This window comes from Orbicella faveolata, unplaced genomic scaffold, assembly GCF_042242905.1.
Source record: "Orbicella faveolata isolate gen_17 unplaced genomic scaffold, um_ofav_v1 contig_47, whole genome shotgun sequence".
NCBI classification, from domain to species: domain Eukaryota; kingdom Metazoa; phylum Cnidaria; class Anthozoa; order Scleractinia; family Merulinidae; genus Orbicella; species Orbicella faveolata.
Window position 1 is genome coordinate 9,013,470 of NW_028301577.1, and position 20,650 is coordinate 9,034,119.

The 20,650-nt window shown below is 40.2% G+C and overlaps 3 protein-coding genes across 11 annotated transcripts in view; 2 read left to right on the forward strand and 1 right to left on the reverse strand.

The window, feature by feature from the left end:
* LOC149097029 (uncharacterized) overlaps positions 1 to 9,978 on the forward strand; it is a 36,633-nt gene extending 26,655 nt beyond the window's left edge. For 7 of the 8 annotated variants that reach the window (XM_089279623.1, XM_089279622.1, XM_089279620.1 and 4 more), the window contains 2 exons: positions 1,096 to 1,152; positions 9,344 to 9,978. In XM_089279623.1, coding sequence (XP_089135749.1) covers positions 1,096 to 1,152; positions 9,344 to 9,460 — 174 coding nt within the window. In that variant the 3' untranslated portion in view covers positions 9,461 to 9,978. Of the gene's footprint in view, positions 1 to 1,095; positions 1,153 to 5,149 lie in introns of all 8 variants that reach the window. The other variant, XM_089279617.1, reaches the window with a different exon arrangement.
* The window catches only part of LOC110052620 (uncharacterized), a 30,742-nt gene continuing 19,082 nt past the window's right edge, over positions 8,991 to 20,650 (reverse strand). For both annotated transcript variants that reach the window (XM_020758766.2, XM_020758765.2), the window contains exons 24-32: positions 14,474 to 14,524; positions 13,508 to 13,632; positions 12,592 to 12,671; positions 12,341 to 12,413; positions 11,776 to 11,946; positions 11,149 to 11,301; positions 10,905 to 11,022; positions 10,267 to 10,334; positions 8,991 to 9,781 (exon numbers count right to left, since the gene is read on the reverse strand). In XM_020758766.2, the coding sequence (XP_020614425.2) occupies positions 9,617 to 9,781; positions 10,267 to 10,334; positions 10,905 to 11,022; positions 11,149 to 11,301; positions 11,776 to 11,946; positions 12,341 to 12,413; positions 12,592 to 12,671; positions 13,508 to 13,632; positions 14,474 to 14,524 (1,004 nt within the window). In that variant the 3' untranslated portion in view covers positions 8,991 to 9,616. The remainder of the gene's footprint in view (positions 9,782 to 10,266; positions 10,335 to 10,904; positions 11,023 to 11,148; positions 11,302 to 11,775; positions 11,947 to 12,340; positions 12,414 to 12,591; positions 12,672 to 13,507; positions 13,633 to 14,473; positions 14,525 to 20,650) is intronic.
* On the forward strand, positions 16,534 to 19,730 carry LOC110052622 (uncharacterized). Its single transcript, XM_020758768.2, has one exon. The coding sequence runs from the start codon at positions 16,804 to 16,806 to the stop codon at positions 17,941 to 17,943; it is 1,140 nt and encodes a 379-aa protein (XP_020614427.2). The 5' UTR covers positions 16,534 to 16,803; the 3' UTR covers positions 17,944 to 19,730.

The window sequence follows — 20,650 nt, forward strand, 5'->3', positions numbered from 1 at the left end:
TAGTATGGCCGGGTTTTCTGAAAGTTGCTAATTTTTATTCCACATTTTTACCGTTATATTCTCTTACCTCTCCCTTTCCTGTCTTAGTCGAGTTCGATGGAAACTGAGCAAGGTAGGCGAGGCTATCAGCGCTTACAGAAAAGTGCAAGCAAACCAACAGAAAAATATACCAAAATGCTCTTAACTACGCCTCATATCTCACCTAGATAATTAATTATAAGACTGATTACGCCAAACTGAAAAAAAGCGGAATGTAACGGTAGCGTATAATAACATGACACCGAACTAACAGACTTCCGGTCAGATTTGGAAAGCAAACACAGTGAATATGGAATACAACGACATGATCACCACCCTGAGAGATCGTTAAGTTCTGAAGTAAAAACCCAAGTTACTTTTGGATTTAAAACGTCTATCATATGTTCGAGTCTTTGTCCACTTTTGGACGGTCGCTGTGTATGGGTTATTGACCAAGCGTGAGGTCAACATGGCTAGATATCGGCCAAGTTCTTTATTTGCGTGTTTATGAACCAAGACGGAGTCGAGGTCCATAAACACGCAAAAATGACAAAAACGAGACCAATATCCAGCCATCTTGACCAAACAAGCTTGGTCAACAAATGATATGTTATATGGAAAAAGAACCCTATTTTCTTACTTATGCTTCTGCTAACATGTTATACTTGTGCTTGCGTCGCAAGTGAGGAACGGGCCTAATTTTATATCACTTTATTTAGCTTCCTGTTGCTAACAATCGCCTCATTTTATCTCCAATTTTGGAGCTTCGCTGCTTTCGGAACGTTACATCTTCAATGACATTTTCCGAAGTTGTGAACAGTGCCATTTATCATTCATTAGCACCCGCTTAATGTTGACATAACAGCATATTGATGAATTTCTATTTTTGTAGTTTGCTGTCAAAAGGCGGAAGAGTTAGTTCGTCCCCAACGAAATTTCGATATGCACGTAGAAAGCCAAATTTGTATCAACACAAGCTATTCAGAAAAATTACTTGATGAATCAAATATGGTGTCCAAGTTCAAACAAATAAGTTTAGAACGACTTTAATTTGAAAATTGTTTATTAATCTTCCAGATTAACACAAGAAGACTTCATTTAAAGAACAAAGAAATAAAAAGATCTCTCCGTTTGGTAAGTGATTTCTAAGTCTTGGTCATTCTAATAACCAATCCTCTTCCAGGCTTCCACCCCGTGAGGGTTAATCAAGTCACTCAGTCAATTCATCTAAAAATAACTGTTTAATTTAGTGCCAAGGCTCGGGTCATGGCATCATTTTTTTTTTTGCCTAAGTCTGGAATCGATCGCACGATTTGCCTAATGCATCGCTAATCCGTCGCACTTTAAGAGAATAGCATTTAGTCAATTGCGGTCCCTTTCGCCATCCGCTCAAATGAGCAGCGAAATAGACCAATTTCGATGTAATAAAATTCAGCCTTAAACAATAGACCTCAGTACGAGACTCGTGGGAATAACTACAGAGTTTGTGGGTTTTATTCCCCAGAGCCTCGTGTTGAGGTCTATTGTGTTAGGCTGAATTTTAATAAATCGAAATTGGTCTATTAAACATGTCTTGATACGTTTAGCGCTTTGAGATCTAGACAGTCGGCAAAAACGTGACCTCCGCATCGCGAGACAAAGGATAATGAATCGATAATTTCTCAGAAATGGCCTAAATCGGAATCCACGGTGAAAACCTGAGAAATCTGGCTAACATTCTGTGACATCCGTATTTTTTGTTAAGGATAGTTCTCATTTCTCTTGGTTCCTGATCTTGTTTAGGGCCCGATTGGCAGAATTTCCAAATTTCTTAAAGGAGAAAATACAATCACTGATACTTCGTGGTTTTATTACCGTAAGTCGGTTTCTTATAATGAAATAACAGTACCTCAAAATCTACTTCAACACATCCTCCTGGAAATCGCAGGTTCTGGTGATTGTACATACATATTCTCATAACTAACCTCCATACCATTCTCTTAGCGCTACCTAGGAGAATTTGTCAGTACATCTAGACGTTTTTTCTTTAATGATTGGCTTGATTATTTCCTAAAAACCGAGCCTTTATCACTATTAATATTGTTATATATATTACGATTGAAGGCTTAAATGTGAATATGGTTAAACGAAAATGCCTTCGAAAAAGTCTCGTTATTTTACAGAGCACATTAAAATTCAGATCACGGACAGGCTGGAGGGGTTGACACACCTCTCTGAAGTTTGTTTTGCTCATAATGCTCCGCCTTTAAACGTGAGGGGCTGCTGCCACGTGAAACTTCGAATCAGCCAAGCGAGAAATTCTTAGTTGAGTTTTCCCGCGTAGCGGTCCGCTTATCTGGCAACGCATTGGATCGACATCGGTTAGCTTTCTCAATAATTATGAAGTTGCGATATTCCAAAGAATGCCCGCTAAGAACACAAAAATAGCACGGCCAATTAACGTCAGAATTGACATTCTTGTCCCTGTTTTTCCAGGAATTCTTTTGAACAACTATGTTAGTTTGACGAGCTAAAAAACATGACACTTGACCCATGTCCGCGGCTACGAGATTCAAAAACAAAGGGAACAGTTCAAGTAGAACCAACTTGCACGAAATAAAAACGAAAATCAGTATTCGATTTGCCAGCGGCAGGATAACATTGCAAAATTGTATCTTCGATCGTGAACGACAGGAAACTTGAATTGTATCCAGAATCCCGGTGGACGGGGAGGGGGGGGGGGTAGTCTCCTCCGCGGCCGTTTTTGGGGATGTCACGCAACGCTCCCCCCTCTTTGGGGGAGCGTCGCGTGACTTCCCAAAAAACGGCTGCGGAGGAGACTAGGGGGGCGGGCGGGGTGGAGTAATGGGCCGAGAACGACCAGAAACTGTTCGAGGAAAAGGATTTTTGACATTGTCTCTTTGACGAAAATATAATTTCGCACTAAAGGTCGCGTGAATTCCGCCTCGGCGAAAGTTATTAAGTTTGTTTTTTTCAGAATGGTTACTCCGCCAGACTATCTTAGACATGCTCTAACGACAATGTCGTTTCATGCCAAACGCCACGCTTAGCGGAACGTTGAAGCTGTTTGTGATTCCTCCGCTCAACATTTTGGCTGAATAACAGATCATCTCTGATCAAGTCAACAAACTGGCTGTATTTGTTCACAGCGTACTTCAATATTCAAGTTAGTTCACTGAAACTTTGACTATTTGTTCACAGTTTAAGTATGACCGCAATTAAGATGTATGTCATTTTTTCCTGACAGTTACTTGATTTCTTTTTCCTTTCTAAGTGTGACCGCAATTAAAAATATCTGTCGTTTCTTTCTTTCGCCTTTTAGCTATTTCAACTCATAATTCGAGCCTTGATTTCTATTCAGGTCCCATCAACATTACGCCGGAGGAATTTGAAAACGGACGGTTTCACTTTGAAAACGGACGGTTTCACTTTGAAAACGCATCAAATGTTTTCCGTCCACATCACACTGGAGGAATATTAAAACGCAGCAATCACAGATCATTTTGCATTTCTCGGGCAAGGAAATATCCCGATTATCGTAACGCCATCGTTTTCGAAAAGCTTCATTAATTTTCAAAATGTTTCACGTCCACAAATTCCTCCGGTTTGCAGAGCGTTTTCAAAAAGCTCCGTTTTCGTGATGGATTTGTGTGGACGGTAGGCCAGTAACCGGAGAAATGAAGCTCCGTTTTCAAATTCCTTTGGCGTAGTATGGACGGGTTTTCTGAAAGTTGCTAATTTTTATTCCACATTTTTACCGTTATATTCTCTTACCTCTCCCTTTCCTGTCTTAGGGACCGTTCATTTTTTATAAGGTAGGGGGGGGATTTGGGGGGGGGGCATGCGAAAAAAATAGCTTTCGAGGGGGGGCCATCCCAAAAAAATTAGGGAAAAAGGGGGGGTCACGTGAAATATTTTAGTAAAACTTTAAAATGGCATAATGTTTGAGTATCAAAAAAATTGTTATAGAATAAACATAGAAGGCAGGATATAAATTTATTACAAACTTTCCTTCTGCTTTAAAAAAACGTTTGGCGACAAAAAGTATTTGTAGCTACTGAAAAGAAGTATTTAACACTGTTATTTTCGAATGCAACTTTCACTGGCACTCATCTTCATCTCCGCTGTCGTCGAGTTCTTCGTCGCCGCTTGTGCTGCTATGGAAGTCTGTTTCACCAATGCTGCAAGAAGCAGCAATGCTTTCCGTCAGAGTGTACTCTTCGGGTACATGAAGGTGTAAACATAATCTCTGACTTCCCGCTCAAGGTTGGTGGTGATTCTGCTTCTTGCAGCATTGGTGAAATAATTCCCTTCCAAGAGCTGTGCGATGTATGGCCCATCTCTTCCAAATATCGACGTGGCAACATCCTCAACTTTAAGACACTCTTCCGGGACGGCCGTTCTAGGAGGGTACACAAGGCATTGTGGAAGATCATTTCCTAGCGGGTTTCCAACACGGATTCCATAGACTCGTTGGACGTTGTTTTCAGTCTGCTTCCTCTTTCTTTCATTTGACTTTCTGCGGTTTTCTTTTTTCCTTCTCCTTTTGTTGATGTGCTGTTTGAGTATGCCTTTGAATATGCTGTTATAATTGCTCTTCTTATTTTCTAGTGCTTCCATGTCCTGCGTGACCTTCGTCAACTTAGCTTCTGTACATTTGATCTGTTTTACATTAAAACTGGGGGCAAATTCTTGGCCCTGCTTTAAAGCAAGCCCATTGGACTGAAAGAGTGTGGAATCGTGTTCCTTTACATCTTTCAATATGACATTCAACTTTTCCACCATTGCTCTGTGCTCTTTGATGGAGAAGTTCAGTTTTCTTCCATCACTGGGCTTCAACTGGTACCCTTGCATGGAAAACTCACTCGCCCTTTCTGAACAGCCATCCGCACCTAGAAAAATTGCTTCTTTTGCATGTAAGATGTCAAACTGCCTGGATCGTTCAGCTGTAAACCTTTTCTTAAACGACTCGTCGCTTTCGCCATTATTGCGCATTTTGGAATGATCCTCTTTCATGATGCTCATGTAGTAATGCGCTCTTTCCCCGATTGGATTAACAATATAAAGAAGAAAGAGCATGGAAGTGGCAGGCTGGTTTTATCTGACCCAGAGAGCGTTGCTCTATTTGCAGATAAGTTTATTGTCAAATCGAAGTTTGTGGTGGATTATCTTCAGCATCTTGAAGTGCTGGAATTTAAAAGGAAAAAGAGAGCAGAAGAAAAGGCAAAGTTAAGTAGGGAGGAGGATTATCTTTGGACTGAGTTGTGCGAAGATCTAACCAAGCTCAAAAAGCTACGTGTTCCAGAACTAAACAAGTACTTGAACCACCACGGGCTGAAGCAGCATTTGAAAAGCAGCAAGAGTGAGAAAGTAAAGGCAATTGTAAGACATTCATGCTTGCAGCAGAAGAGTCCTCTCAGAGCTGGCCAACCAACACTGAGAAATGCCAGGACATTGACACAAAATGACAACAGGGCAAGTGCTGCAACATATCTATGAAATGGAAAAAAATACAACTACAATCGTTTTAAAAAAGTGGGAGCCTCTGTTGCCTCTTTTGTAATCTCTTGACAACTCGACCCTAGTCCCCTGAAAACGAAAATAAAAATGAAAGGAAAAGAAACAAGGCGCATATATATATACCATGCATATTTTCTGTAATTTGCAACTCGGAATGTACATTAGTGACAGAAGTAAACTGGTATGATCTTACCGTACTAGAATTGTAAGAAGGGCAAATAATCTAATTATGTTGTATTGTAAGCAGTGTAAGTATTAGTATTGTTAGTAGCGTGAGTATGCGTATTATATAGAGTAAGTGTTAGTATCGTAAGTGGCGTAAGTAATAAGTTTTTTGTAAGTAGTGTAAGTAACTACATTAATATTGTATTGTAAGTAGTGTAAGTAGCATTTAAAAAGAATAAAGAAAAAAAAAAAAAAAAAAAAAGTGCTGACAGCAGTGAAACGGATGAAAGTGACAATGATGAGTATGACAGTGATGCCATTGACTCTGGGGGAGAAGATGACTCAAGTGACGTCATTCTTGCATTCATCAATTCAGATGAGGAAGATGCCAATGAGAGGCCAAATGCCACACGCTCAGGGCGAGCCATAACTACGAGATCCGAAATTGACTTCTCTTTCTTTTGATTTGTTTTTTAAACAACAGCTCTCTGTCGTATAGAGATTGTAAATATTGTCTTCATAGTGAGCACAATAACGTGAAGTAGGGGGATAATACAGAAATATTAAAAAAGTTGAAATCTAAATATTGTTTGTTCAATTTTTTTTTTGGGGGGGTCATCCCAAAATATCACCGCTATAAGGGGGGGGGCATGTGAAAAAATTGGTAAGCTGAGGGGGGTCATGCGATTTTTAAATGGTGCTTCCTAAATCCCACCAGCCCCCCCTCCCTCATAAAAAATGAACGGTCCCTTAGTCGAGTTCGATGGAAACTGAGCAAGGTAGGCGAGGCTATCAGCGCTTACAGAAAAGTGCAAGCAAACCAACAGAAAAATATACCAAAATGCTCTTAACTACGCCTCATATCTCACTTAAATAATTAATTATAAGACTGATTACGCCAAACTGAAAAAAAGCGGAATGTAACGGTAGCGTATAATAACATGACACCGAACTAACAGACGCACGGTCAGATTTGGAAAGCAAACACAGTGAATATGGAATGCAACGACATGATCACCACCCTGAGATATCGTTAAGTTCTGAAGTAAAAACCCTAGTTACTTTTGGATTTAAAACGTCGATCATATGTTAAGTCATTTCAAAGTCTTGGTCATTCCAATAACCAATCCTCTTCCGTGAGGGTTAATCAAGTCACTCAGTCAATTCATCTAAAAATAACTGTTTACTTTGGTGCTAAGGCTCGGCTCATGGCATCATTTTTTTTTCTGCCTAAGTCTGGAATCGATCGCACGATTTGCCTAATGCATCGCTAATCCGTCACACTTTAAGAGAAAAGCAATTAGTCAATTGTGGTCTATTTCGCCACCCACTCAAGTGAGCAGCGAAATTAAACATGTCTTGAAACGTTTTAGCGCTTTGTGATCTAGACAGTCGGCAAAAACGTGACCTCCGCATCGCGAGACAAAGGATAATGAATCAATAATTTCTCAGAAATGGCCTAAATCGGAATCCCCGGTGAAAACCTGAGAAATTTGGCTAACATTCTACGACATCCGTATTTTTTTTTTACGGATTTTTTTCTCTCGGTTCCTGTTCTTGTTGATTGGCAGAATTTCCAAATTTCTTCAAGGAGAAAATACAATCACTGATACTTCGTGGTTTTATTATCGTAAGTCGGTTTCTGCAAATCGCAGGTTCTGGTGATTGTACATACATATTCTCATAACTAACCTACATACCATTCTCTTAGAGCTACCTAGGAGAATTTGTCAGTACATCCAGACGTTTTTCTTTAATGATTGGCTTGATTATCTCCTAAAAGCCGAGCCTTTATCTCTATTAATATTGTCATATATATTACGATTGAAGGGCTTAAATGTGAATATGGTTGAATGAAAATGCATTCGAAAAAGTCACGCTATTTTACAGAGCACATTAAAAATTCAGATCACGGACAGACTGGAGGGGTTGACACACCTCTCTGAAGTTTCTGTTTTGCTCATAATGCTCCGCCTTTAAACGTGTAGGGGCCGCTGCCACGTGAAACTTCGAATCAGCCAAGCGAGAAATTCTTTGTTGAGTTTTCCGGCGTAGCGGTCCGCTTATCTTGCAAAGCACTGGTCGACATCGGTTAGCTTTCTCAATAACTATGAAGGCTAAAAGTGTAAATTTATGACGAGTAAAGCGTTTTCTAATCAGTTGCGATATTTCAAAGAATGCCGACTAAGAACACAAAAATAGCACGGCCAATTAACGTCAGAATTGACATTCTTGTTCCTGTTCTTCCAGGAATTGTTTGGACAACTATGTTAGTTTGGCGAGCAAAAAAGCAAGACACTTGACCCATGTCTGCGGCTAGGAGTTTCAAAAACAAAGGGAACAGTTCAAGTAGAACCAACTTGCACGAAATAAAAACGAAAATCAGTTTTCGATTTGCCAGCGACAGGATAACATTGCAAAATTGTATCTTCGATCGTAAACGACAAGAAACTTGAATTGTATCCAGAATCCCGGTTGGGAGGGGAGAACGGGGGTGGAGTAATGGGCCGAGAACGACCAGAAACTGTTTGTTATTGTTTAAGCATTGTGTTGAAGCTGGAAAATCGATTTTCCTTTTTCAGTTGTTTTTGCTCTTAAATGGCGGTCAGTGTAAAACGAAGACTGCAGAGTGCAGACAAGAGGGTCAAATGCAGACTGAGGGTGAAATGCACACTGCAGACCAGGGTGGAGTGCATATACTGTAGACTTTTTAACTGAATCGTGTTACCATTTCCATCATTGAAAGCTAACCATAAACAGGCTAACTAGAGCGTTTTCTAGGCTAAACGGCGGTTAGCCTAAGCAATCCTGTTTTCGGTCAGAACTCGATAATGGAAATAACACGATATTTACTCAAAAAAGTCTGTAGTCTGCAGTCTGCATTTTACCCCTGGTCTGCAGTCTGCAGTTTATCCTCAGTCTGAATTTCACTCCCGGTCTGCAGTCTGTGTTTTACACTGACCGCTCAAATAGCTATTGGGTGGATATCAAGAAACCTGATACAGTTAATTTCTGCCAGCTCTTGTGGTCAATCTCAAACCCAAAATTCGCTATCATAATTTTTTTTGACTGAATCTGTAAGTCACGGGTCAGTTTGTACTCTGCGTAGCCAGGTCGGGTTAGTCCGTTAACAGTCAGCTCTCGACAATGGTAATGATATAAACACGATAATTACTTGAAAGAAAAAGATTGACTTCGGCAACGACACGGCCCTCATAAAGACTCACTTAATTAATATTATTTAATTGTTCCACTGTTTAAATGATAAAAATGTAATTTCAGGGCAGTTTATGTTTCAAGGCTTTTATTAAGGGCCAGACATCGGGCAAATTGACCCGCTGTGAGGATGATTTTGCCTGCCTGGTTTGACCATCTAGAGGGAAACATTTCTCATAACTACGATTAATACGTGGCATTAGGCTGTTGGCGATTGCGTTACAAGTTTAGCCATTTATAAGAAATGTATGAGAATGCTTCGAAAATTGCACGAAGTGTTACGTGTAGAAAATAATTTAAGTCAAAGTAGCTTATCTTATGTTTGTATTACGTTATTGTGAAGCAAATCGTACATTTCACTTTGTAAGAGCCCAATTATTTTGTCTAGTGATAACATATTTATTATTATCTTCCTGACCTTCAGGTCTTTGAAAGCCGACGGTATTTACACGAAAGGAAGCATGGCAATAACCAAGATACTAACAGAGTCCCCTTGTATATTAAGGAACGAGGTTGGCTATTGTCTCATAGCTGCTCATAGCAAGGACTTGTTGGACATTTGTACAGAACAACATTCTGCTGTTACATGAGTTATTATGCATCGCTTCATTCCTTAATACACAATGTGAGCAGTCTTGCGTGACAATTTGTAAGGGAATGGAAGTCGAAGTTAAGCTCTGCGCTGAAAAACAGTTTGTTAACTTCTGCTTTCAGCCAGCGAGCTGGATTTTCGGCCCGACACGTCGACTTCCACAGACTTCAGCGCGCGTTGGATCTCGGGACATGCCAAGTGAACATTATGGGCAGCGGCATCCATTAAAGGCTGTAGCATTTCATTGATCTCTTGTAGAATGATTGGTGTCTAAAAACAGACCGAACAAATCAGTCACGAGCTGTATGCAATACAATAAAACCTACTTTTTTTGAAGTCTGCCAAAATAGGTCCTTGTATTTTGGAGTAGCTATTGACAATTTAGGCTAAGCAGCTTCTTAATTTCTATGAAAGAGATTAGGGTTGTTGATTACCAGAAAAATAAATAAACTTGGGTTTGGTCCTTATATATACAGTATTCAGTCACAACTGTATTATGTATTTTCTTGTAAAAAATTTGCAACCTCAAAGTCACGCTCCTTGGGTAAAATATTTATCAAAATTTAACTGTACTAACATATAAGAACCTGTTTGATCTTGTTTGCCTAAACAGGTCCTTAAATTTTTTTGGGTATTCACATGGAAAATTTCTGCCAGTAGGTTCTAGAACCACTAAGTTCTTAAAAGAGAAGTTTCATTGTATCTTAAGCCAAACAGTGGATTGAAAATGTGCACGCATTACATTATAGACTTACCTTTGACAAGATAACCAAACTTAAGGTTCGAGACACCGGATCTCTTAAAGTCACCTGGCGAAATTTTTCTGCAAAATAAGACGGAACGAGTCCAGTCGGCCAAAAAGGTTGGGGTTACCGCACTGAGAGTACCTTACATTGATGGAGGTTGCAATCACATTCCGACCAACTGACTGACTGACTGACTGACTGATTGACCGACTGACTGACTGACTTACTGACGGACGAGCGGACAGACGGGCGGACGGACGGACAGACTGATCGAATTGATGGATAGACGAAAGAGCGGACGAACGGGAGCATAGGGTACAGGCTGTAGGAGGGCCTAACGGACTGACTAGTTTACTAACTGACGCATAGATGGACTGAAGGAGGGCCTGACGAACTGACAGACGGACCGACGAACGGATGGACGGATAGACGGTTGGACAGTTAGACGGCCTAACTGATTGACTGACAACGGACAGACGGAAGGACGAAGGGTCGGTTGACAGGAAACGGAAAACGAATGCCCAACAAAGAATAGTGTTAAATTGAATTACCCCTTCTGACAATGGACTGAAAAAAAACATCCACTTAGGTATATTGATTAATTAATCAATCAATCGAGATAAAGACAGGAGCAAGTGTATAAGTACCTCGTAAACGCGGCAAAAGTCCACTTGGTGTAAGGGCCGTCCCGCGGGACAACACCCGCTCCAGTTTGTCACCATACGCGGTTGCCATGGTATTTAAAGCAGCGACGTCAAGAAGGGACTAAAATGAAACAAATTAAACAATGTATGCGTCAAACCATGAATGATACTTTTACGATCACATAAATATCTCGGTTATTTCAAGTAAAGATTTCATTCAACTATAATATCAGTTCTTTTCTCGTACCGTTCTCTCGTCACCGTCCAACAGAGGTCTGAATGTTTTGCTGAGTTCTTCATTGACCAAGCTCTGCAAGGTTTTATTTAAAGTGCGCAGATACTCCAGCTGAGAAGCCACGCTGTGAAACATTCGCCATGCCTCTACTAAGTAGGACTTGTGCTATAAAAACAACGAAATACACAATTAAAAGAGTAGCTCTTCGCTGAAGGATATGTTGTTATGGAAAGCGAGGATGAAAATGATAAACAATTTGGGCAAGCTTGAAAGCAGAACACTTCTTCAGCTAAAAACAACGAAATACGTGATTAAAAGAGTAGCTCTTCGCTGAGGTATATGTTGTTATGGAAAGCGAGGGTCAAAATCGTATACAATTTGGGCAAGTGTGAAAGCAAAACACTTTTTTAGCTGGGATTTCTTTAAATTTTGCAAAAATCCTGTTACCACTACAACTCGCCGGCACCCATTGTTGAAGGGTACCGCGCTGAAAGAGGAAACATTGGCCAGCGCCCAGAGAGGGATCCAACTAGCTAACGGCCCCTCCCTACCCCACCTAGCTACCTCTCTCTCTCCCCCCTCCGCCCCCACCTATCCACTAACTGATAAAGTAGCGTCCATTGTACAAGTTCAATTCACCTGACTCATAAGGGACTTGAGCATCAGCCATCTGTAAACAGATATCAAGTCCTCTTCCTCTTTAGCACGCTCTATATAGTGATCCACGTGAACTAAACTTAGCACAAGGTTCTCTCCTTTGCAGGGGTCCGTGAGGTCCTGGGGTCCACAGCATCGTGCGTATGATAATGCCTGCAATAACCAACAGAGATGGCTTAAAGATTCGAAATCTCTACAAAGCACTTTTACCAGCATGGAAAATACGCCTTTCAAGTTGAAAAGTTATCCCTTGAGCACACTGGGAGTTATTTGGCTATAATAACACCGATCCAACTCTCTAATTCGTAAACAAAATCAATGGAAATGATAAGGCAATAGATAAGGAATTGTTTGATTAAAGCGCTTTCGAAATCTCAAGCGAGATTACGAGCAACTAGCCTCCTACGCAGTTACGTAGACGTTCTTTGAGCTCGTCACGCAATCTTCTCGCGGGAGTAAGTAATGTGTATAAACTATTGTCTATACACATCACCCACCCCTCCCACAAACAATCACTGTCGATTCCAACTTTCTGCCTACCACTTACCACATCCTGCTTTGAGAAAACAATCTGATAAAAAGCCAAAGGATCGCTGCTGGCATTGTAAAACCTCTCATAACTATAAACAAAAAGACAGATTTTGACAAGAACACGATTATACACATTGTCCAGAAATCAATACAACATACATTGGTCTCCTTTAGGGGTTTAATTCAAATTTTTCTATGCGCATCCCCGATCTTTTCATATGGGAGTACCCCCCCCCCCCCCGGGAGAACGAGGCGGGTCTGACTTACCCAACGTCCTGTCCAGGTAAAAAATGAAGACAGAAGGACTTCTTTACCATGACAAGTCGCCAGTCAAGTGCCACATAAACCTACAAACAAATCCTCTTTGTTAAAGGAGCAGTTTAACCTGTTAAATGTATCGTGCTTTAATGAGCGGAATGGCTATAAACTTAATAGTGTTAAAGGCAAAGAAATATCAACTACAAAGAAACAAAAATAGACTTAAAGATTCAAAATTTTACCAGAATGACAAGTTTGATTTCTTGGTACAAACTTCCTGTCATAAAATTAAATTTAGTGAACTATAATCCACTTCCATCCTTGTAATCCTGTCACCGAACTTCTTCCTTCACATAATAACTTTTTTTTGCCATATAGAATCTTCTTTATCCAATTCATTGGTATCTTTGTTTGCATTTGGTAATATATGATGAAAATTAGGAAAGAAAACTTTCGATAAACAGTTAGGACACTGTCCTTTCAGTTTCAGCAAAAGAGAATTTGTCTAAGGGCTTTAGCTGAGTCAGTACTATAGACAACAAAAACCCGCCCATTAAAACATCATACAAGTGAATACATGAAAGATCATATATTTGAACTGCGAAGAAAGATACGAAGATATGATTGATCATCGCAGTTATACAGACAACTTTTAAAAGCAGTTGTGAAATTAAAACCTGAAAAAAAATTCAGGCTTGAACGGGTATTCGAGCCCATGACCTCTGCGACACCAGTGCAGTGCTCCACCAACTGAGCTATCAAGCCAAATGGGAGCCTGTCACGTTGTGAGTTCGTAGAGTTCAAGAAAGAGAGTAAAAACCAAAGAAAATCGCAGGAAATCGTCCACTGGAACACGTCAAATTAGCTTCATACAATTCATATAAAACAATAAGGACAAGACATTAATAAAGATAAAGGCACCTACCTTCAAAAACAGAGGCTGTTTGGATACAACAGTGGAGATCAACTGTGACATGAAAGCTTTCTTTCGCTGAGGTGGAACAATATCATGAAGACTGCGCCTCAGAGTTTCTCCTCCAAGAAAAAACCCTGAGAAAGAACAGCACTTAAAATCAGTACCACTGATAGCGACTCATAGTCGCTCGGGTGGGAAAGGGGAAAGCGGAGAGGGGGGAGGAGTTAATTTTTGCGGGTAGAATGCAGCCGGGTTCTTAAAACCCTCTGCCTATTTCCAAACTGTCACAACTTATAAATGCATTATACTATCATGGGGATTTTGTTACCGTGTAATCTGGTCAAAAACGGCGCTAGGAAATAGAAGAAACACATAGAAAAAACACTAAGAGACCGACGCGAAGATATTAAGGGCATTGTCTAGGGTAGCCCAAATTTTGATTAGTTTAAACGTTTTTCCAAGACACAAGGCCCTTGAACAACTTCAGTGCCTCAATATGGTATTTTTTTTAAAGCTAGACTATCATTTTCTGGTTAGTCTTCTAAGGTAAATATGCGTTCTGGCTTTTTCCTTTTCCAAGTCATCTTCACGATAGTATAGTTATTACGCTTTAGTGTCACCCAACTAGTGGACTAATGTAAATCCTGCATATTAATTGGCTACGCTACTAGAGGACTATTACTAATAGTCCTCGAGTAGCGAAATTGGCGCAATCGAGCGTGACGTTTTCTTTCGTTTTATTCCTAAATAAATATTTCTTCAACTTGCATTTGCTAACTTCATTATTGCCTTTTCTGTCCGACTAAAACAATTAGACCCTTCGCCCTCAAGGGCCACGGGTCTAATTGTTAAATATTAAGAGTCAACCCCCCTCCCTCGGGACTGATATTCTCCGACTGTAGACAGTTATCAGTTGGGTCATCATACACTGCTGCTGATGATGGTATAAAAAGAACAGATTGCACTGGAACTTACCAAGAAAGAGAACATCCTCTTTTTCACTGAAATCTACCAGATGGTCGTAAACTAAAATTGTAAATTAAGAAAGCAATGTTATAGAGTACCATGGTGGAATTTGACCTAACATTTTATACAATACGAGAATGTAGCGACTGGAACTTTCTTTTCACGTTTCTCCGTGACCCCAGGGAATTATGCAACCCACTCTGTAGTACTTAAGCGTTCCTCATTATTCTTAGTTTTGTGTTTCATTTTCACCAGTGCTTGTTAGCAATGAAAGTTCGATCTGCTGGTTTCTACCGCGCTCTCCTTAGCTGCTTCACTGTTGTGAGCCCTGACGTACAAATTCTAGAACTCGAGTCGCCACAGTTTTGTAAGTTTATTTGCTCCGTTGTCAGTTTTTTTGTGTCATTATATTATGTACTTCAATATTTTGTCTCGTTTACTTTTCAGTAGAATCACACACACATCACACACCCACGATCACTTTTGTTTCTCTCGTGTTTACGTCCAGGATGATTAAACTTGTGCATTCACTGTGACGTCTGTAGCACTTACTAGAGCTACAAGAGAAGGCACTTTCTGATTAGTACATCAAGAATGTAGTGAAAACCTGGGAAAGCACAAGAGGAAAAAGGGCCGCGCGCGATTTGGGGTCGAGACGCCCACAAAGTGTAGGTCCCTCAATTCTTCAGGACTGAAAGGGAAGAAACACTCTTTGTGTTCCAAGGATGAATGCGTTCTAGAAAAGACTACAGAGGTCACTATTTCATCCATCTTTCAACATCAAACATAAACCGGCAAACCACAGCAGCATGAACCACGAAGCATAGTTGTATATGAGCTGTTCACTCTCACTTCCTTCACCATGTGCATTGGAATAATGTGGTCAAAGGAGATAATATTGTCAAGACTGAATTTCCGGGGCTTGCCATCAGAATTGACAAGGCTGATCGTCCAGAATTACGCTTTGCAACGAGGTTCGAATCCATTATCCACCTCTAAGACGCCAATTCTTTCCGACAAGTGTTTTTTTTAAATACCTTAAGAGTTACCGGTATAGCTTTAAAAACGTGCCCACCCCTCCCCATCACACCCCTGCCCCGTCGTTCTCGCTTGACTCTTTTTTCATTTGTTTTTTTACACTCGTGAAATCTCCTTCAATCGGCAACACCGAATCATCTGTCAAAATCTTGTGAGCCAGCGAGATCAAAAGATCAACTTCCCTTTGAGTTAAAACATGGAGCTACGTTTAACATCCAAGGCAACGGAACTGTAACGTAAAAGGCATCGGAGAAACAGGGAGAAAACTGGACCCTACACTTGACGATAATGGCCTGTTAAGGCAGTAAAAAAACACCACAGAGGTAAAGATACAGGACATTTGGACGGCTGGGATTACAAACGTGGATTCTATTTCAAGATGTAAAAATTGTAACGTGCGTTTTTAGTCCGCCATTTGTAACCGCGACAGCCAAACGAGCCTCCACATCATAGTTAGTTACAGTCACACGATAGACCTGTTCAACATCGGAGACTGCTCTATTGTTTTGCCCTTTGAAGTTCGCCGGCTTTCATAACCATTCCCCTCTACTGTGCTCCACATTGAGAAACCATAGTCAATTGAGGAGAATGGTTATAAAGCCCGGCAAACATCAAAGATGCCAAGATTTATGTTGGAAGGACCGCGACCGTGCACAGTCTTTTGTTTTGCGCTCATACACTATGTATGAATTACGTAACCGAAACGTTTCTGTTGGTTAGTTCCTCGGTCAGTAGTATCGTATTGGCATTATCGGACAATCTAGTCCATAATTTTAGCGTGTGTCAGTAGTATAAAACAACTATTGTGTTTTGTGCACGGGCAGGGCCAAAAAAGAGAACAAAAACATACAACAAAGAACTCTGTCGAGTTCCATAACCATTCCCCTCTATTAACCATGGAGAAACGAACTTCGTGGACTTTTGAAAGCTGTGTCAACTTTCGATTCACTCAAAACAATTGTCAAGATTCACAAAACGAATATCGCCTGTCAGATCCTAAACATGACATAAAATAACACGCTTTTGGCAATCTTCGAAGGACTCATGCAGAACTGCAAGAACTGAAAAACTATGCCGATTCAGTTCCTTGCTGAAAGGAAAATGATGACGCGTGTAATCAGCATAAACGAACGGAGAATACATCGCAGTGACAAGTGACGACGGCGATAAAACAACATGAATTATTAAGAGGTTATCGAGCGCCGTTTAACCGACACACCTGCTGACCGCCTAGGGAGTTCAGATATAATTAGACCGAATCTACACGAACATATAAACTGAACTCCGCTTTTGTTTTGCAAATGACGAGGGATCAAACAAGTAAGATGAGATGGCAAACTAATGGTTTCATTAAGGTTCTTTGCAGCCGAAAGTATTTCAGGCTGCTGTTGTTGTTTACCTTAACTGTTTTTATCGTTTTGATTACGTCTCTTCTCGAAGAGGGTGAATCGTTTACGCGTGAATTTCATGGAAATAACATTGTCGAACTTGGACAAACGCAGTCGCTGAAGAGCATTGTGTCCGCTAATGTCAGAAGAAAACGCAAGGTTAACCAAACCACGTTAAAGATGGATAACCATCAGAACGCCAACTTGGAACCTATGCAACAGTGCCTCAGCTGGTGTAACAAAGCAAATACAGGTGGTCGCTATTTTCTAAGCGCTGTTTTACTTGTGCGAATTTACTCTAGTGATCTTGCTAAGCTCAGCACAAGAGAGTTGATGCAGTGGCTTTACTACTTGAAGTACGCTGGCTTTGAGCACGTTTACGTGTACGACGCTTATGTTTTCAAAAACGAATCGCAAAAGAATGCTCTTGAATTCCTCATAAAGGAGGGCTTCGTTACCTATGTTGACTGGAGTCACAACGCGTATCCTTACTCAGTCACTGGCACTCAGGAAAGCGCGTATCAGCATTGCTTGGACAATTGGGGCAATGAATCCAAATGGCAAGCAAGCATTGATATAGATGAATATCCATTTTGTACTCAAGATACCAAGCCTAATTTCTTGCAACGTTTTATCGCTAATTTTTCGAGACAACGACCTGATGTCTCGCAGATTACCATGCAGAATTTCCTCTTTCTCGGTAAACCACTAGGTGATAAGGAACATCCGCTACTTATCGATCGACTCAAGCGGAGAACACCCAGACCTGCAAATACTTTAGTTAAACCCATCTACAAGACAAGGCAGGTAAGAGAAACACACGTTCATCATCACGACCTAAAACACGGCATATCAGAGGACGCTGATAGAAATCAGATAAGGCTTAATCATTACTGGGGAGCAAGACTTCAAAACTGGGGTGAAGACACGCCAGAAATTTTGGACAAGACAACGGAAGACAACACGATAAAAGGAATTGTAGAAACCCTCATTAGCTGTGTTCGTGTTTGCTTGCCAAATGAATCCATAATTTATACGTTTCGCTGGAATTGAGTGCTTTTCGCGTTTTAAAATCGTGTTTCTCCTCACATTATAACGTGGAACTTAAGACATTTGTACAACCACCATATTAGCGCCAAATGATCGATTGTTTTGATTATTTGTCTCTCGTGTTTTCAGAAAACCAAAGAGAAATTCTAACCTCAAAACACCAATAAAACCGTATAAAACATTCAAAGGTTATTAACTGCTGAAAACGAACTCAAAAAGATATCTCCACATGTCGTCATTTTAAAGCGTAATTAAAACACAAAGACCACCTTTATTAAGTATTAATGAGTTGCAACTTTTAAAAACATGCCTCGAAAGCACCAGTTGTTGCGTTGTGAGGGTTGAACTGAATACATAATCAAAAAGCGATTTATGTACCATTATTTTTTCCCTTTTGTCTACATGGTTAATGTTGAAGGACACTAAAAAAGAACTCAAATTCAGCAGCGAAGCTGTTTTCAAGATTTCGCGCGGTCATTTTTCCTCCCGCTTGCGGCTCGCCTCTCGATCGAGGGACTGAAAAAACGAGGAAATGCTTATAGTTTGTTAAAGATGCAACAAAATGTTTTGAAGGACGTGAAAGTTGAATTATGTGGGAGTTGCAGCTGTTTATGCGCCTTAAGCACACTATTTTCTACTCCGGAACAGATATATGTGGTGCCAATCCACAAACCGCCCACAGCAAAAAGGAGTCAAAGCAGTTGAAAACATTTCAAAGATTAAAAACAGCATATATTTAAACATAGGCACGCAAGGCGTGCAAGAGTTATTTTTTTCTGTGAAGTTTTGGAGATAGAAGCATTCATGGTACAGTAATGTTTGGTTAATTTGACAAGTTCTTTTGGTTGCGATGTTACATCGGTCATGGTAAGATAGCTAAATAGTAAGCCATAAAATGTTTGACTGAACAAACTACAGTAATCTGACATGTCTCCAGATTAATGTAGATATCATCTTATTTTCTAACAGGCAATTAATTTGATTCGCTCTTTGATACAACCCGCACTGTGATTGGTGTGACACGCGCACATGCATAACTCCCTCACTCACCGATCACATAACCCTTCCAACCCCAAGAGAATTTTTTGCTCAAAAATACTCAGGTTAATTTAGAGACTTTTTCGCATTTTACACAAGTCGTAAGTTTACCTTTTTACACAACACAACACAACACAACTTCACCGAAAATAGAAAGAAAGAGAAAAAAAAACCTCTGACACGTTGAAAGTCTGATTTAATTAAATGCACTTTAACTTGGTGCCACGCAGTCTTCAAAGAACATTTGAACAGTTTTCATACTTTTTACCTTAAAAAATATCGGACTGAAATGAATGTCATCAAATAAAACTATTAAACTGCTACTGCAGAGACGTAAAAACCGTCCAGAAACAAAACCTTCTTTTTTGTTTAATATCCTGGAAACAATAGCCGATAACTTGTCAGCTCTAATTGAATTTACTCCCATATAAAAAACAAAAGTGTTAAGTTACCATTTGTTACTAAAGATAGCAAACATCTCGTGGGAAAGAGTGGTGACGATTCGTCCGCTCTAATTGAATTTACTCCCTTGTGAAAAACAAGAGTGTCAAATTACACTTTGTAACTAAAAAACAAAAATGTCTCGTTATATTTGCATGCAACAAGAACAAAACAATTGTTACCCGCATTTACTATTGTAAACGTTAGAACTGTTTCAAATCTAAAGTCTCGTCCCCTCTAAAGCATGTCCTAAGAACTAGACGCGACGATTCGTGACCTCTAATTGAATTTACTCCTTGTGAAAAACAAAAGTATCAAGTTACCTTTGTAACTAAAACTAAAAATATCTCGTTGCATTTGCATACTACTAACTCACGAACTGTTTCAAACCTCAAGGCTCATCTCGTTCATTTAACTAAAATCCTCAGCCTAACCCACAGAAAATGTCGAAGTAAACCCAATATATGAATACTTCCTCCTCTTTTATAGAAGAATGAATACGGCCGGTCTGAACTTTATCGAGATCAGATCTTCTCACACACCATTTACCTTTACAACAAGAAATTTGATTGGCTGTTTATAGTAGATCCAATCTGATTGGTGTGACATACATACATCTGTCACTCACTCACTCACTCACCCATTGACCCGTAACATACTCGACGCGCCGACTAAGAGGTATTTTTTTGGAAAAAAAAATAACTCAACAATAGCTGTGACGGTATATGATAACTCTTGGTACTTTTCTTTGCCGTCCTCTGCGAAACAACAACGTGAAATGACCAAATTCTGCGTTGTCTGGAGAACGTGAACCACGACGGCTAATTTTTTAAATTTATATTTCCAATTTTACGCTCTGTTCCATATTCAGTTTCAAGATGACTTAATGACTTAAAGGTATCGCGAGATTCGTAGGTAAAATATAAATCCATTTTTTAATCGACCTTGTCCTCGGCGTCGGTGTCGAAGTTACTTAAACTTTCTAATCACTGATGTAGCACGGTGCAGCACCATTGAGAGGTAACTAGACCGATAGATAAATTATGTAAATCACGCAATAGCGGCCAGCCAGCTAGTCTTCTCCGCGGCCGTTTTTAGGGATGTCACGCAACGCTCTTTGGGGGAGGGGGGGGGGGGGGGAGCGTTGCATGACATCCCAAAAAACGGCTGCGGAGGAGACTACCAGCCAGCCAGCCTTTTTAGCAGGGTGTAACATACGGATCAAATTTCC